Source organism: Argopecten irradians, chromosome 3, assembly GCF_041381155.1.
Source record: "Argopecten irradians isolate NY chromosome 3, Ai_NY, whole genome shotgun sequence".
Taxonomy (NCBI): domain Eukaryota; kingdom Metazoa; phylum Mollusca; class Bivalvia; order Pectinida; family Pectinidae; genus Argopecten; species Argopecten irradians.
The window spans coordinates 21,077,422-21,096,872 of NC_091136.1; the positions used below are offsets into that span (position 1 = coordinate 21,077,422).

At 35.6% G+C, this 19,451-nt stretch overlaps 1 protein-coding gene across 1 annotated transcript; it reads right to left on the reverse strand.

The window, feature by feature from the left end:
• Nucleotides 1-639: 639 nt before the first annotated feature.
• On the reverse strand, nt 640-16,853 carry LOC138317824 (nicastrin-like). Its single transcript, XM_069259740.1, has 14 exons — nt 16,743-16,853; nt 12,149-12,247; nt 11,787-11,910; nt 10,303-10,424; nt 9,538-9,680; nt 9,137-9,208; nt 8,747-8,926; nt 7,967-8,122; nt 6,707-6,928; nt 6,169-6,338; nt 4,648-4,822; nt 3,884-3,971; nt 1,407-1,561; nt 640-783 (listed from the first exon to the last, which is right to left on the reverse strand). The coding sequence occupies exons 1-14, from the start codon at nt 16,798-16,800 to the stop codon at nt 655-657; spliced, it is 1,893 nt and encodes a 630-aa protein (XP_069115841.1). The 5' UTR covers nt 16,801-16,853; the 3' UTR covers nt 640-654.
• Between the last annotated feature and the right edge of the window lie 2,598 nt (nt 16,854-19,451).

The window sequence follows — 19,451 nt, forward strand, 5'->3', positions numbered from 1 at the left end:
ATAGAGAAAGACATGATTACGTAATTAACTCACAAATCTCTTTTTATACAGTATTCGCCTTTTACATACATTTTGAGGTACACAAGTCACTGATCCAAATTATCAAACAAAAATTTCCTTATATGGTTTTCTGTTTTAGTAACAGTTAAAATTAATATCTGTGTCTTTTCTTTAAATGTCCATTATAGAGACATCAGAAAAGAAACATGTTCTACAGTAGAAATGTGGGCAATATAGTTTAAATTTATTACAACGCAACATAATTTTTCCATTACCACATATTAACAATAATACTGTCTTTTGTCAGAAATGAAAGCAAAATAAAGGAAGTTCACGAAAAAAACTATTAAAAAGGGTATTTTATTATAAAATCAGCTTTAGTTTCAATTGAATTCCCCACTTTCTCTGTTATAGTTATTCAATTGACATATCTTCCCTTCATTTACATATCTCCCATTTGTAGATATTTTTTCACTAAATACAAATCTCCCATTTGTAGATATTTCTCCACTAAAATAAATATCATATTTGTCAATATTTCTCCACTGATATAAATCTCCCATTTGTAGAAATTTCTCCACTAATAAAAATCTCCCATTTCTAGATATCTTTCCACCAATATAAATCTCCCATTTTTAGATATTTCTCTACTCATTACCTACCAGTGATATCAAAGGCTGGAGATTTAGCAGTAGTCAGGCTCACAGTGCTCCGCATACAGAATCCCTCACGTTTCTTTTCTCCATCTTTAACAGGACCTTGCATCCATGTGTAGTCATATACCTGTGACATCATTAAAAAAATCAGTTAAGAAGAATAAAAAGGGCATTTCATTTATTTACATTTTAGACCAATAACAAACAAAACAATTGAAATTATGGTAGCCTAGTCTTTCAATCGGAAACTTTCTAAACACACAGGTATGAGAATAGATACCAAAGTCTGTGTACACTGTAATGTGTTCAGATGACGATTTCTCTTCTAGTTAATGTCCCTCCCTCTGATAAAAGTCTGGTCATTAATTATCATGAATAATTCTACAATTTAATAATCAGCGTAGGATTTTCATACACCATTTCTGTCAGTATTCAACAGCCAGCTTTGTGACACATAAAACTTATTTATTTTGATGAAGTATATGAGTGTGAGACTCACAGCCAGTTTTGTGACACATAAAACTTATGTATTTTGATGAAGTATATAAGTGTGAGACTCACAGCCAGCTTTGTGACACATAAAACTTACATATTTTGATGAAGTATATGAGTGTGAGACTCACCTTGTAGTTCCCTTGGACACATAAAACTTATGTATTTTGATGAAGTATATAAGTGTGAGACTCACAGCCAGCTTTGTGACACATAAAACTTACATATTTTGATGAAGTATATGAGTGTGAGACTCACCTTGTAGTTCCCTTGGACGTTACACTTATCCTTCACTATGTCAGCCCCCTCTCTGTCCCCTATGTACAAACTCAACAGGCGCTTGGTGAGACTGGTCACATGACTATTGGTATTGGTTACTCCCACATAGAATGGGTATGGGGTCGAACTTTCCACTGAAACATATCAATGAAGTTGTTAAGTTAATAGCTTTGCCTGTTATATTGCAAAAGTTTACTCTCAGACTGTAATATTTACTTATCAATAAAAATAACAATTGGAAGGTTTGTTACCCATAAAATTAACAAATGTTTTACATTTTGATGCCTTTGATGGAGGCAATTGTATTATTAACTATTATTAATTTGTATATCGTTATTAAACAAGAGGCCCAGAGGGCCTGTATCGCTCACCTGGTTTTTTGTTAGTAATTATCACAAGACTCAGACAATTAGAAAAATAAGCAAAATTGACTCCCAAAGTTTAATTTTGAATCACAACCATACAATGATGCTATTGATACCATACAAATATGCTATCCAATACATAGGTTCAGAGACAAAGTAATTTATATGAAAATAGTAGCCTAATTGACCTTTTGACCTCGCATCTATTGCCGTCTAAGGCCCCGGGGATCAGCCCTATCATTTGTACAATTTCAAATCCCAACCCTATAAGGATGCTACCATTGCATTATAAGTGCTCTTCCATTCTTAGTTGCAGAGAAGAAGTCGTTTATATGGAAATAGCTAAATTGACCCCTTTTGACCCCACCCTTCAGGCCCCCGGGGGGTCAGCCCCATCATTTGCAAAATTTTGAATTCAAACCCTATAAGGATGTAACCATTGCATTATGAGCGTAATCCCATGTTAAGTTGCAGAGAAAAAGTTATTTATATGGAAATTGACCACTTTTGACCCCGCCCCTCAGGCCCCCGGGGGGTCAGCCCTATCATTTGCACAATTTTGAATTCCCACACTATAAGGATACTACCATTGTATTATGGGTGCTATAACGTGCTTAGTTTCAGAGAAGAAGTCGTTTATATGGAAATAGCCAAATTGGCCCCTTTTGACCCCGCCCCTCAGGCCCCCTGGGGGGTCAGCCCCATCATTTGCACAATTTTGAATCCCATCCTATAAGGATGCTACCATTGCATTATGGGTGCTATCCCATGCTTGGTTTCAGAGAAGAAGTCGTTTATATGGAAATAGCCAAATTGAACCCTTTTGACCCCGCCCCTCAGGCCCCCGGGGGTCAGCCACATCATTTGTACAATTTTGAATCCCCAACCTATAAAGATACTACCATTGCATTATGAGTGCTATCTCATGCTTAGTTTCAGAGAAGAAGTCGTTTATATGGAAATAGCCAAATTGACCCCATTTGACCCCGCCCCTCAGGCCCCCGGGGGTCTGCCCCATCATTTGTACAATTTTGAATCCCCACCCTATAAGGATGCTACCATTGCATTATGGGTGCTATCCCATGCTTGGTTTCAGAGAAGAGTCGTTTATATGGAAATAGCCAAATTGAACCCTTTTGACCCCGCCCCTCAGGCCCCCGGGGGGTCAGCCACATCATTTGTACAATTTTTAATCCCTACCCTATAACGATACTACCATTGCATTATGAGTGCTATCTCATGCTTAGTTTCAGAGAAGAAGTCGTTTATATGGAAATAGCCAAATTGACCCCATTTGACCCCGCCCCTCAGGCCCCCGGGGGGTCAGCCCCATCATTTGTACAATTTTGAATCCCCACCCTATAAGGATGCTACCATTGCATTATGGGTGCTATCCCATGCTTGGTTTCAGAGAAGAAGTCGTTTATATGGAAATAGCCAATTGGACCCCATTTGACCCCGCCCCTCAGGCCCCCGGGGGGTCAGCCCCATCATTTGTACAATTTTGAATCCCCACCCTATAAGGATGCTACCATTGCATTATGGGTGCTATCCCATGCTTGGTTTCAGAGAAGAAGTCGTTTATATGGAAATAGCCAAATGGACCCCATTTGACCCCGCCCCTCAGGCCCCCGGGGGGTCAGCCCCATCATTTGTACAATTTTGAATCCCCACCCTATAAGGATGCTACCATTGCATTATGGGTGCTATCCCATGCTTGGTTTCAGAGAAGAAGTCGTTTATATGGAAATAGCCAAATTGACCCCTTTTGGCCCCGCCCCTCAGGCCCCTGGGGGTCAGCCCCCATCATTTGTACAATTTTCAGTTAGTAGCCCATAAGGATGCTACCAGCCAAATTTTGTTGAAATCCGACCAGCGGTTATGGAGAAGAAGTCGATTGTTGACGGACGGACGGACGGACGGACGACGGACGACGGACGACGGACGACGGACGACGGACGACGGACGACGGACGCCGGACGCCACGGTATGGCATAAGCTCACCTTGGTCCTTCGGACCAGGTTATTAAAAAAGTAATGATTAGTTCACTAATTTTTTTTAATTTTTTTTTGTAATTAGTAAAAGCTTACATAATGTGGCTAAGTCGTCCTCTTCAATGATCTCTTGGAAAAGGTCACAGGACTTGTTGACCAGGAAACAATACAGCAAATGGGTCACCTAGGAAGGGAAAACATGTGTTTATTAATTAATATCCATTGAATTGTTTTATATAATGTCACATTAAAACATTCCTTGCATTTCATTAACTTCATTCAATTGATGAAATGATTAATTTACAGAGGTGTATCAGGTCTGGTGTTAGACACCACACAATATCAGACAGATTTAGCTTTAGATTACCTTAAATTGTACTGATTACATAGACTATTGATTTAAGATTTGGAAATTGTTCACTTCTGAATTTACCAGTAGTAAGCCCCAATCAACACCTCGCTCTCCTTCCACACAGTTATTACACGTGGAAGAAGTTCAGAAAAAGTGTACACTTGTTTGAACATTAGCTTTTGTTGGTCAAGATTTCAATCTCAACTCCTGGCTGAAGCAACCACATGATTGAATAGGCCTACTTAACCATATCAAACAAAATGTAGCCGATATACCCAGGGGTAAAAGAGCATCACAGGGTTTTCGTTGGGATTAAGGATGAGACATAAATGTGGTGTCACTATCTGGAATATGAACTGTATTTTGCATTTTTATGCCTTAAGAAATGAATAAAGATGGATATTTGATAAATTGTTACTGTGCCTATAATCTCTGAATTACTGGCAGTTTGTACCATCAAAAGTTCAAACAATCGATTTCACACACACAACAATTGAAAGCTACTTACTGTCTTCTCGTTTGCCTCAACATCAGTGGCATTTTCTCCTGTAGACATCAGGACCAGAGACCTTGCAAGTGTAGTGGCAACCTTAGTCAGCATTTTAGCTTGTAAAGAAACAGTATCATAATCGGAGGTGTTTGCCTGTATTGTAGATGCACTGTCAAACCTGCTATTGTAGTATCTGTAATGATAAAATAGTGATAGTCAGTAAAATGTGAACAATCTATCCGAGAGGGGGAAAAAGAAAGAAAGAAAAGCCTATGCCTTCCTTCCAACAATAGCTTTAAGAAATCAAACTTGGTGTCTTTGGCATAAGTGAGATAGCTCTATGATAATGGCATGACTTCCGTTATAATTACAAAGACACAATATGGATATATACTGCAGCCTCCCAAAACATACAGACATTTACACACTCAACATTTTTCATACAGGGGAGGCTGTCCTTAAATAACCTAACTATAGATACACTGTAGGTCGTTAAGTCTAATCAGCCAATTATTCAGGTGTGACATTTAGGTCAAAGCTAAAATCCTTGTTAAAGATGCTCCACCGCCGACAGAGCATAAATGATATTCATCATTTGAACAATAATTGGTGTTTAATTGTGTATATATATGTACAATTAACACAAAAAATAACATAAAGTAATTTACTTCGCCTTTGGTACATGCGCAATCAGTACTTCATTCCATATAGGATATAGTGGCACGGAATTTTTTCGGGATGCAATTAATTATTTTTTATATTTTAACTTGAAGTAAAATTAGAAGCTCAAACTTTTCAATGGTCTGAAGTTAGTAGTTTTTGTAACTAAAGAAAAATACTAAATTGTCTGCTCCTGTTTTTAACAGTGAAAAAATACTATTTGTCAGCGGTGGAGCATCTTTAATGGTCTAATGCATAATGAAACAGTTGAACTACAATGTTCATCACTACATCTTAATAGTAATAGTCTGGTACAGATTTCCTGGCTTTGATCAAATCATTGGACTAGAGATAAAGGACATCTACAATGATGGATTGGTCAGGGCTGGACACTCTGAACATATAATAATGAACAATTTACTCTTCTCTGACTTAGTAAAATATGATAAGTACATAAGCCTTTAATAATATATACACAGTCTATTTAGCCTAGCAACCAAGGCTTCCGTAGTTACCAGTTTTATTCTGTCTAAAACCAAAACAGGGATTTAAATATAAGGATTTGACCTTCATTGTGACTTATTATATGGTAGTACAAGTGGGCAACACCTGAAGGAGTGTCGCAGATGAATTGAAAGAGAAATGCAAAAGACAAGACAACTTTTGGTATTACTCTTAAAAAAGGGACTAATTTCATTAGGTTAGGAAACGATATATCAGATATACAATAGTATGAACTCAATTGGCAACCTACATATTCATTTATGTAACATGCTCCATAGAATATGTTCATTATCAACTATCGTATATGCAGTCAAAATAAAGATCAATGCTTAAATGCCCTACAACTTCACATGGGTGGGGTGAGGGCTCACATACTTGTTGGTGTAGCTGGTTTGGTGATCAGTCAGGACGAAGGCTGGTATTGCCTTCTTCTTTAGGAACCTCTGGACAGAGGAGGGAGGTAAAGGCTTGGTCACATCAGTCTCACCCAGGTCTAAATCTAGCTGTCTTGCAATGTCTGTGATGTTTTTTATCATCAAGTTTACCTGCGAAGACAGCAATAGAAAATACAACAAAAGAAATGTAACTGTATACTTTTTAAAAGCTTTCAAACATATATATGTATATATACAGTGACAATTATTATGAAGACTACCGGTTCTCTATAAGTTATCGTTTATAACCACTTTTTCTATCCAATCAAAGGTTTTCCTTTAGATAAGCAAAACCTAGAAATTCAGTCTAGGTGTCAGTTTCAGCAATTGTACTTAATACATTAAAATCAAAACTTTAAATAAATGGGAGGCAAAACTCAAAATTTTAGATAAAAAGCTGCATCCTCAGACACAGAAATACATCAATTCTTATGTAATCCCTCATCACTTTTTACATGATTGTTTAAAAAAAAACTCACCTCATCAGAAATCTTTGTGCTACCATTCACACTAATGGGATCTGTGTGAATCCACAGCTTGCCGTCGTCACGGAGACCGAGCTGGTTAACCTCTACAAAGTGGGAGATATGCCTTAGGTTGATGGGATGGACATGGGTCTCTCCTGCTATCGGCTCCGCAGGAAATTTGGCATTCTCCATGTCATATACTATGCGGCTACTTCCTATGTAGTCAAAGGCTTCCTGCATCATATAACAGTTACAATACAAAAATAACATGCTGATCAAGAAATTCTGAATTCAGTTCATCACTGCATGACCATAGCTAAGGTTATGAAGGTACCCTATTCAACATTTAGGTTACAAATTACATTCCCCGTGCTTATATTATATTCATCAGAAGAATAATCCAGGCAATATTTTTTCATGCTGAAATTGATTTGAAGGACACAGATTTGTTTTAGTGTAATGATTTTATTTTTGTTGCCTCTAAATTAAAGGGACAATTCACTCAGGCTAACTCTTTTACATAACCAAGAAGCAAAATATGGCATAAATGTATTGTTCTACATTTCTTATGAAACATATAACATAAGATATTGACAAATTCCACGTCATTGTTTAGTATTTTAATTGATACCGTTGTAATAACAAATCGTTGATCAATACGATTAAGCAGGTACAATATGTACGCTGTACCAATATCCGAGCCAAAGTCACGCTACATTTCTTATGAAACATATAACATAAGATATTGACAAATTCCACGTCATTGTTTAGTATTTTAATTGATACCGTTGTAATAACAAATCGTTGATCAATACGATTAAGCAGGTACAATATGTACGCTGTACCAATATCCGAGCCAAAGTCACGCACGTTAAACAAATGAACTACATAACCACTGTGGAGGTGATATAAAGATTTTTTAGGCAAGACAATTCACCCAATAAGGTAAACACACTTCTGTCAGAGCGATTTGAGCAGTTCTAGACAAAAGTAGCATTACTCTACGAGCAAGGGACTGGGTTCGGCATACAAGATATTCGACCACAATGTGTAATGGCGAACAGTAAGTGAGTTTGAACATTTCACACGCATTTCACCACCATGGGATTTTCTGACATATCACAGTAGAATTGACTGATCTAATTTTCATTAGAACTGGGGGTTTTCCGATATATATACAAATTTTAATGTTCTCGTAGAATGAATTGTCCCTTTAAACATTTTGAAAACACAAATATTTTAAAAATGGAACAATGAATATTGGATACTCACGCCCTGAAAGAAGGCAAACAGAATGTCTTTGGAGCTGTTTGTAATGCGGTCTTTCACTTTCCCTATAGCCTCAGCAGCAGCAAGAAGTCCTACAATTCCTGTCACATGACTATCTGCTCCAGGGTATTCATTTTCAAACATGGAAAATGTGTCCATCTATAATATTTGAGAATTGGTTATCTTTACTTTGACATGCATTGATGTGTAACATAAATGAGGCTGCCTACATACCTAATGGTATGTGCTAATGCCTACTGTAAAATGTCAAATATGATAAGCAATGCTTGTATTTACATTTAGCAGATGAAAAATGAAGCATATTTAAATATGAAGATATGATATTAGTTTATAGTACATTATTTTACTTCAGTGTAAATCTAGACAGAAAACAGCCATCAGACGACCATTTCTAACGTTACATTTATGAAAATACCATACATTGCACTGAGCAGATCAAAATCGTCACTGTGCTCCAACATGTAAATATTGACTGGTAATAGTACAATTAAAACTTGATTATTGAACTACACAAGATTCATCCTAAACAGTGATTTGGAGAAAAGGTAATAATATGCACTGTATTAGAAAAGTGATACCAGTTCATAAATCTTTTTAATAGGATCAAACCTGAAATAATTGGCAATTTTATAGACAGGAAAGATATAAATGAAAAGGGAAACAGCTAAACCAGACAACATTCTACAAAAATAACATATCATTATCAAAATCAAAAGCAGCCGCCACTATGACCAAGTTGTCAGGGTAATCCCCTGTACTTACCCTAGCAGCCGCCACTATGACCGAATTATCAGGGTAATCCTCTGAACTAGGAACAGCTTTCAAGGGTGCCACAATATTGCTATCTCCAAGAGGGTCACAATAGGTCTCAGGATCCAGGCTGACTTGCATGTTGTTACGTCGGATACAAGTGACTGAGTCTTTGGATCCAGACATACTGTCCTACAAATTACAGATACATGTACCTTCAAACAGATTCCCAATAACCAGACAATGTGACACATTAATTAGGGATTTATACCCATCATGAGTTTAGATAGGTTTTATTAAAAGTTTTGTTTGGAAGTTTGATGTTGAGTTGGTTTTTTTTCTATGTTTTTTATACAGGTAACTTTAAATTACCTGTATTTTACTGGACTTATAAAAATATACCTTTAGTTCCACAGCACAAAGAGGGTAGGCACGTGGTTGTCCATTGATTGGTTTGTTGAATTTCTCAAAACACTGAAATTAAATATCATTTTATGAAACATTAATGATATACATGTATCTGGCCATACTAATTACAATTTCCTCAAACATGATGGATCATTCAAATGACCCAAAACCATTTTGGTTTTATAAAATTGTGTTGAATGAAACAATAGTCCTAATCCTATAACAATGATATGTTCTTTTATCTTACATCATATCAAGTTGTTTTCTATTCTAAGTAGGTATTGATTGTTATTATTATTACTGAATTGTAAAAGTAACAATCAAACTTTCTCACAAGAATGGAACATTATTATATAAGAAATAAAACACTGAATCCAGTCAAGTGGTGTATTTACATCATGTATTAGGTAGTTCACTTCTGTCTCATTCTTCATGACAAAGATTGGGAATGCATAGTCCTGGAACATCATACTGTTCCCATACGTGTTCCAATCTCCTTGTTTACAGCTGCCATAATCCTTGTTACCATTGTACAGACCTTCAACACATCAACACACAAATCATTAATATTTGAAAGTGATCTAAATTACAAATAACAGATTTAACTATATTTAAGATAGCTGTTGTTATAGCCAAATTAGCAGCCTTTACAATAATGACAATTCATGCGTTAAATACACCTGACACAGAAACTTTCATTTATATAATGTGTTACACAAATTAAATTATATATTTCATGTAGTACAAATGACACAACATGTAACATCCCTATTTGATACATGAATGACAATAGGGGGTTTCGAGATCCCAAAATAACATGGGTAAAGTAAGATTTACTGTTGATTACCTTATTTTATCAGACAATAAGCCGCACTGGCTTTTTACGATTTTTGAAGTTTTTGTACATATATAAGTCACACTGGTAAATAAGTTGTACCTAAAACTACTGGTAGTACCACCTTCCGATGATTATGACGTCATTTTTTTATGGGAATTTTGCGATGTCATAATCACCGGAAGGTGATACAAATCAATGGTAATTTGTACTTTACCCACATCTTTTTGAAATCTCTAAACCCCAGTATTACTTGGCTTAGTAATTTAGAGATTATTATGGTAATTTGTAACTGACATCTATTTCTATCATTTAACCTTCATACCATAGGGGTCATTAGGACAGGTGGTATCCGGGGAGAATGAGTCCGGTATCGGAGTGGAGTCCAAATGTATCACCATCATTCCGTTGATCTTCCCAGAGTTCCACAAGTTCTGCACATTTTTTCTGTAAGAGGTGTTAGAAAGGAGAGAAAATTTTAGAGGATATATCTGATCTGCCTTTTGATAATGTTTCATTGAAGTGTAAAAGAAATTAATTTGGTAAAAGTACAAATCAGTTGACCTGAGATATATTCCTTATAAACAATATATATTTGAAGGACCAATTTTCGTCAGGGTAATCAAATCCCCTCGGATATCAACACAACAGCAACAAATAAAATGTACCAATTATATCAACACAAATATCTAACATTTTGTCTTACTTGTACAACAAGTTGTCTATTAAATCGTTATTTATCTATCACGATACAGAACATTTCTATCGGCCGGTTGCTGGGTGATGGCCAACACAATAGGGATCTATTTTCGTCAGGGGAGCTGTTTGGCTTGTTCCGAAAACTGAAGTTATTCCAAATAAATGTTGAGCAGCAGGCATTTGTGAAATCGTGTTTAAGCTAAAAATTTCTCATTATTACATCAATTTTAATTTGAAGTCTTTAAACCAATTGGTCATGGAAAGTGATGAACATCTCTGATTACATAGAATAATGTTATGTTTTCATCAATACCGCGCGGAAAATTTCGGGTAAGTTGCATCGCCAAAATAATTTGCAATAACACAAAATCTGGGCTAGGAATCACATGATCAGACACATGACTTTCGGTACTTTGTTGACATACTGCAGCTGATCAGTGCATTTGGACAATCAAACGTTGACGGTAGGGTTTTAAAGTTACATTTAAAATGGACTTAAGAAAATACCTTCGCTTTGGGTATTTTCGTTCATCGTTTTTATAAAATTACTTGTTTATAACACATAGTACACAATCCCTTTTATTCAAGCCAAATCTTCCTCTACCAAATCTGCTTTGGCAGACAACACTCTTTATGACCTGACCATACTACTATAGGTTGCTTAAGAAACTTCTTTCACATGGACTTAAAAATTTTAAGTAAGTTAAAAAAGTTACATTTCACAAAGAATTTTGTAGCATTGAAATGTAAATCTTAAGTACCAAAGTGAGATGGTAATGATATTCTTAATAAGCTGATTTTGATAAATTTTTGAAGAAGAAAAAACACAAAATACAACACCTTTAATTTGATATAAGTCAGAATGGGTTTTAAATCACACAGACCAATATATATACAGACTGAATGTTCTGTATTTGCTTAGTAGAGTTATCTGCCCTTGCTGGGTAGGTACTGATTGTGATATAATATTGTGATGTAATGTGTCTGTAAGCAGAACATCATACTTTTTGGAGAAAACTATGTGAATTGTGGCCACAAAATAATGACATAATAATCGATAACTACCCACAAGGGAACTAACTCTGTAATATGCAATGACTGAATACTTACAGAGTAAACAATGTTGACCCCATAAGGATGGCATACGGTGGTTGATTAGCTACATCGATTATGTATTTAATATCTTCTTCAGAGTCTGCATAATACACCACTCCAACATTCCCTGAAGCTTTAGCTGCAATAACAGATTTGTAAAAATACACACTACTAATGCACGCTTATTTGTTTAATATTGGCATAAAGAGATAGAGGTATAATCTTTACACACTTTTTTTTAATATAATCAAGAAGGCATTATACATATTGCCATGTTCATTCAATAATACTCAATTTATGTACAATTACTCTGAGAGATGCTATAAGCAAAGCAGATTAATTTCAAATGCTCAAGAAAATTCAAATTTCTTCCTTACAATTACATCCAACTTGATGTGTGGCGTTGAATCTCCTGAAGCAGGCGGAAACACCAGTAATGTCTACATAGGTCTTGTTGCTTACTCTTTCACAGTTTACTGGAACAAAAAACACTTAACATCACAAATTTTAAAATGTCAGTTAAATTTCACTGTAAGTAATATAAGTGTAACAGGACGAGAGTTTTGTGTGCCGCCAGCCAGGCTTAAACCAGCAACCCCAGACTAACTGAACCATTGCTCTAGATCTACCAACTGATCATGATCATGAGTTATACGTACAGGAAGGCGAAGCTAAAAGGCGACTGTACATGTATCACTATGCACTGCACCATTTATAACTAAAACATGCTACAAATAATGTATATAAGCTTTAATGCATAAACTTAAATTTGCGATTGATCAAAACCGGAGTTTCAAGATCCCAAAATGTCATGGGTAAATTAAGTATGATTTATATTACCATCAATTAGTCACACCTTCCGGTGATTGTGACGTCATTTTTTGGCGTTAATTTTCTGACGTCACAATCACTGGAAGGTGTACTTTTGTAGCGGGATTGGACTGGGTCTATCATCGGTGACCAGGTAGCTCAGTCGGTAGAGCACTCGGCTAGTGTTCTGAGGGTCCCGGGTTCGAATCCCGGTCTGGCCGCTACATTTTTTCCTCTCCTGTTACAGAATTGGTGCCCAACTAAATAACCCATGGTGGTGGTGTTTGGAAGGGTCTCGTATGCCTTCGAGGGCGAAGACTTCGAGAAAGGAGCGAGGAGTGTAGCGGGATTGGACTGGGTTGATCATCGGTGACCAGGTAGCTCAGTCAGTAGAGCACTCGGCTAGTGTTCTGAGGGTCCCGGGTTCGAATCCCGGTCTGGCCGCTACATTTTCTCCTCTCCTATTACACTTTACTTACACAGATTTGGGATCCCTGTATTGACTGATAAAGCTTAATTATTAATCATCCTTGTTTTAATCATATATAATAGAGCCTATATATATAGGCCTAGCTAAGACAGCTAAGAATAATCAAATGTCTTTTATGAAGATTAATCACAAAAAAATAAATCAATTAAATTATTTATAATTCATATCAGAAACATATATACATGATATATGTTTCTGTTCATATCAAAGACGTTTATTTACTTATAAAATCCTAAGTTCTGATATATATATATATATATATTATAGAATTTTATAGTGCGCCTTCGGGTATTTTCGGCCGTCTGCTATTTTTGGCCCCCTAATATAGAAATAACTTTTTTGACCCAATAATTGGGCGTCAATAAAAGATGTTAAGATTTACCGACATATCTCGTGTTATTTTTGTAATTTTTTATTTTTTCAAATTTTGTAACACATGTGACATGACAAACGAGGACACTTTCATTCTTCACATACACACACATACACCTTATACTATCAAATATACACACAGAGAGACGAAAAACAAAAAACAACAGAAAAGAAAAACAAAGAGAAAGGAAAGAAAGATAGAGAGATAGAGAAAAAAAAGATAGATAAAGGGGAGGGATAGACAGAGAGATGGTATTTAGAGTGGCACGTACAGTAAGTGAAGATCGAAGAAATAAAAAGTTATATCGGCAAAAACAAAAAAATGATAATAATGATAAAAATAAATAATTAAAAACAAGGAACAAAAAAAATCAAAATAAAAAAAAAAAAAAAAAAATTGTATACATCTATGATTATCATATTGCAAATATTTCAAGGTGAGGTGTACGAATAAAAGATTAAAGTTTAGCTATTTTTTCCCATTTTTTCCAGTCTTTCTCAAATTTAATTTTTGCTCTTTCTCCTTGGCTGTAAGCTATATATTTCTGAGTATTATAATAATCTTTTAAAATATTGACAAGGCCATTAGTACTGAGTGACTTATGGAGACATCTCATTCTATAAATATACTGTTTTATAACTAGCAGAATTTCATTGTCAGCTTTGAAGGAAATGGAGTTGGAGGAATGTAGACCAAAAATAAAAGTTTGTTTATTGAAACCAAAAGGAATGAATAAAACATCAAGTAAAGCTGTGAAACAATCTAAAAGATTTTGTACTTCTTTACACTCCCATAAAATATGAGTTATTGTTTCATTTTCAGAATTACATAAATTACAGTAAGGAGAAACAGAAAGATGTGCTTTAAAAAGAAAAGTGTTTGTTGTTAAGATGTGGTGATTTATTCTGAACTGTAGCCACTGTAACTTTTTGTGTTCTTAGTAATATGGAATGGAATTTTGTAAATTTGAGACCAAGTTGCATCATCAAGATCAAAGTCTTAGTTCCAATTAACTTTACCAGAAGGCACAGCTTCGTTATGTATTAAAATATTATAAAAATCTTTAGTACCTTTTCTTTCCTTTAGAAAATATTCAACGCTAATTGGTACAAATGGATACTGAAGTTTTGATTGAGGAATTACAGCCGATGATAAGAACTTTTTAACAGCCGATATGATACTATGATAATGAAGAAAGTTGGTATTTACATTGTACCTGTGAAGAAACTCATTGAAAGTGTAAAAACTCTTTGTGGTACTGTCTCTTAATAGATCATTGATTGTAATAACATTTTTTTAAAAAAGATTTTTATCATAAATGAACTTCTTATCAACAGTTAAATATCACAGTATCTCGTGTTATTATTTTTTCAGACCAATTGTAGTGATTTTAAACTGTTATTTACCACACACAAAAACAAAATTATTTTTTACCTGGTCAATAAAGTTATATATTTATCGTATCAATGAAAAAAGCAAAAAAGATCGATGTTTTTAGGCAATACTTGATGGAAGGCCTCTGGATGAAAATGCTTCCAGGCCGCAACACTCCAGTTGCGAATTGGACGATGGGGGCCCAATATTACCAACAATTTTGTTAATTGTCTGGAGTTTTCAGCCTCCTGATAAGTGTTTTCCTGTATTTTTGATAGCAAAACCCTAAATAAGCGACATCACCAAGTTTCATTTTCTTCTGATAGAGTTCCGAAAGTTTGGGGAATTTCCAATAACCTAACGTGACCTACATGTATAACACCTGCTGGGGTCCCCGAAAGGGGTATTTTAAAAAATCAGTGTCACCAGCTTTATACAGAAGATAACAATACATAATTTATATAACAACTGATATGAAATGTAGGAATAAAATCAAAATTAAATCTTATCTCAAAGCAGAGATCAGTGTTGATGTTTAATCGCTGATGATATTAATTGACAGTGTTAGCTTTGTAATAAGATCCGATTTCTTTGTCTCTCCTGGGATATATTTTACATACGGATTCAATGTATTTTGATAATTAATAATTACTTCAGAGTTTGAATTAATTAATGTTTGTTTTCTGGCCACATTGTTTTTTAAAATTTAACAACGAATATTCAGAAGCTGCAGTTAATTAAATATTTCATAAAAAAGGAATCGGCATGGTAACTTTTAAACATTGATTCAATGTATACTGTATTGGTATTACGTTCACAAAAGCATGCAAACTCTTAATAATGATTAGTTAATTGGCGCCAATTACTGGTGAAATTGACTAAGAATATTCTAACGTCCGATCATGCTCAGTCTAATAAGAGACAGAAAATATTTAAAATGCGTTGGTTACCAATAAAAATACTTTCGTTTAGCATGCCTAAATTATTTGATGAGATGAATTTTTCACTAGGAAATGAAATATTTCCAAATATTGAAGGTAACCGAAAACTTCAGTCTTGATGGCCGAAAACTCCAGACAGAGGCCGAAATCGGCAGACAGCATCGTATCACGTTATAAAATCGGAAATCACCAACAGCACAGGCGGCCTTGACCTTCGGTTTCTTTGTAAACAAACTTACTTAAACGTATCAGTATCCTGCGTTCACATGGTTTCCTGAATTGGGATCAGAAAATTCTGAGGAAACGATATTTCTGTAAGGGGGCCGAATATATCCTCTATACTGCACTAGGAGATAGAAAAGTCCTAATTTACTACGCAAAGTCCTATTTTATAGGACTTCCGCTGTAGACTAGGACAAGTTTTATTATATTAGGACCGTTCACGAGTTCTAGGACTTGGTTACCCAGGATTAGGCTTGTCGTTTTAGATAGCTGTATTTGGATAATTTCATTTTAATTATTAAAACAGAAACTGTTTCAGCAAAAATCAAAGATCACAGGATCACATTGTCATATCATAGCCCATTCCCAAAATGGATTTAATACCATTGATACATAAGGGTGACTCATAATATTGAAATTGTCATAATAAAAGGTGATCATGAGTCAACTGGTCAAGGTAAAAACTTGCTGAACAATTATTTTTCAACTGGTTTCGAAAAAGAATCTTGCCAGTAACATCATGTCAATGAATTTGAAAGTTAAGCACTTGTTTCTATTATCAGAGCATAGACACCGATGATTCAGAAACATATCTAGATCGTTTGCCGTTTGCATTGGTAAAACGCGAGATAAAGAGCTTCCCGGAAACATTTCCAGAGTCGGATCTAGACACTTATAGGAGTGTTTTAGGACTGGCTAGATCCAACGACCATAAGAGACTTGTTTAAAAACAATACGGAGCTAATAACAAGACTACTTACCCACTATAAATAGAAAAGTCCATGTTATCACATGAGCAATTCTGATAGTGACCGCCATGTTTTTGTTTTCATTTCACTTCCGCTTTCGACCGAAGGGAAGTAATTCATGTGTGTATCCCTTGGTACACCGGATATAGATATCAGCACGGCCGCTAGGCTTCGCTCCGAGTAAGTTTCATCGTACACATGGTTCAAAACAGTTTGAAAAATTAAGTGAAATGGTTATTTTAGTTGCCTTAATCATGGGATACGTGTAAATGTAAGGGAATTATACGAGGCATAAATTGAGATACATAATAACCATTCAGTCAAAAATGCCGCAATTTAAATAAGAATACATAATGTTACAAAATGTAATAATGCAACAACCAATACAAAGTGTTTGGAACTTCATTGGTGGAATTATTATTTTATTTGAACACAAGTAATATTATCCTGATTAGGATTACTATTGTGAGCAAAGTTGTAGTACAGTGTATAAGAAATAATGTCAATTTTACTCTTTTCTTTGCTCTTTTTTCATCTAAAATTAATTAAGCTCATAATTGAAAAAAACATATATATATGTACATGATGTACGTATCCTAGAGATGTATCATAACTTCATACATATTCTCAGCAAATATCATGTTTGTTCAAGATAGCGCTCTTGTTTCGTAGACTATGCTATATAGCGATCAACTATAAACCACACTTTCAGACGTGCGCAGCTATCAATTGCTGGTCTGATAATGAAAATACTTAGTGGTTAGTTCGAGGGAACTGACACGACACATGGAGTTCTGGGTAACCTCCCGGTAAAGTTGTCTGCTGCACTAAAACAGAAAGTCCTTGATATACTCCCGAGCTATAGAACTAAATAACAACAAACTCATTGTACGTAGTTAGCTGCTCGGCCTCTGGAACGACAGAGTCAGCGTTTTTAAAGTCATGTATGTGTTATATATTGCGTACAGGAATACATATAATGCTCACCCAACTCACTTTCCCTCTCAGATCGAGTTTATATAATTAAAACCAAGCCCGACACCCAACCTGAAAACCGCTTGTGGGTGACAGGTGTACCAGCCCAATGCTTAAGGTTTATACTTCGCTGGGATTTCTTTTACATGGATAAAACCCGATCATCAATCACACATTGGTATTGCCTAAGGATGCTGAATACACAAAACATGACACAAACCGAACTTGACAAGATACATTCATGTATATTTATGATATATATTAATAAATATCAAAGAAACACAATTTAAAAAAGCACAAAGCAATTAATTACTTTTTATATTTTTCTGTAGCTAACCGAACGCTAGAATGACCAAACCTCTTGTGGGTGACAGGTGTACCAGCCCAATGCTTAAGGTTTATACTTCGCTGGGATTTCTTTTACATGGATAAAACCCGATCATCAATCACACATTGGTATTGCCTAAGGATGCTGAATACACAAAACATGACACAAACCGAACTTGACAAGATACATTCATGTATATTTATGATATATATTAATAAATATCAAAGAAACACAATTTAAAAAAGCACAAAGCAATTAATTACTTTTTATATTTTTCTGTAGCTAACCGAACGCTAGAATGACCAAACCTAGCTACCCGATACCCTACTAGCCCACACAGTCTCATTGAAAAATAAAAACCGCACGTGCTTTTCAATGCAACGTGCACGTACATGTAACTGAGGAGAAATATTTCCCGCTATTCTACGAAACGCGGGAAATTGAAAATTCTTGCCAACAAGCCAAACAGAACCGACCGATCACAGTTAAAAAGCCGTTAATTGAAACCTGGTAAAGGTTTGGTAGACTTCGGACAAAGAATTGTAAGTCTTATTTAACAGAACAGGCGTATCCTACTGCGCCGGATTGATGGCAAGTCCTGGCTAAGGATTCATCCATTGACGATCTCACCAGGGAATTCGACTGTGGGTACAGCAAATCCGACCTAGTAATGTAACTGGAGGCGTTTGTGAAACCTTCAGTATTTCAGAATTGAGGATAAAAAAGCTACGTCAGAGCTACCGACACAGAAAATAAATGAAGCACTGTTCGAAATAACCACCTGTTCACTCAAGGAACCACAGAAAATGATGGTAGAGATTAAAGTCTGAGCCTGGTCAGCTGAGGGAAACTAGAAATAAAAAGTGTTTCAAATGTGGCAAGGAGGATAATTTCCATCGCAACACGTCTTAACAATGAGCGCAGTCCGGCATACTTGTTAAGGCGTGTTGAGAACAGGTTATGAGGCAGGCTGAGGTTGGCGTTTACATATCGAGAAATTTAAAAATAAAAATGACACTGAATTGTTCGCTGACACTGTCAAGACAGTTACTTTGCTGTCGAATGGACTTTTTCATCGCATCCCACAGATGCAGAGATCAACCATCTTGATACTGGTGGAGACAAAAATCAAACCACTGCGGGCGCAGTTCGATCGCTTTCAGATAAATTACAGAGTTTAAGGGTTATTGTTAGAGAATGGAAGAATACGACTAAGAAAACGATATGACAGGTTAGTTGTTAGGTCATCATGGAATTCGCACATCATTAAAATACTGTTAGCCTAGATTGCACAAAGGCTTGCGTCCATTGACGGCAAAATGCAAATCCTAAACTCACTGCGCCGATACAAATTATTTCGAGAGGCTTGTTCATAGAGCGCATTGCTATTGACATTACATTACGGGGTCAATGTTGAA

Bases quoted from the DNA above. Each gene is read 5' to 3' on its own strand.
- LOC138317824 (XM_069259740.1), bottom strand. From the start codon at position 16,800: ATGGCGGTCACTATCAGAATTGCTCATGTGATAACATGGACTTTTCTA. The intron at 12,248-16,742 runs GTAAGTAGTCTT...TTTTTGTTCCAG, and splicing joins GACTTTTCTATTTATAGTGG to TAAACTGTGAAAGAGTAAGC. The intron at 10,425-11,786 runs GTAAGTATTCAG...CACCTCTTACAG, and splicing joins GGGTCAACATTGTTTACTCT to AAAAAATGTGCAGAACTTGT.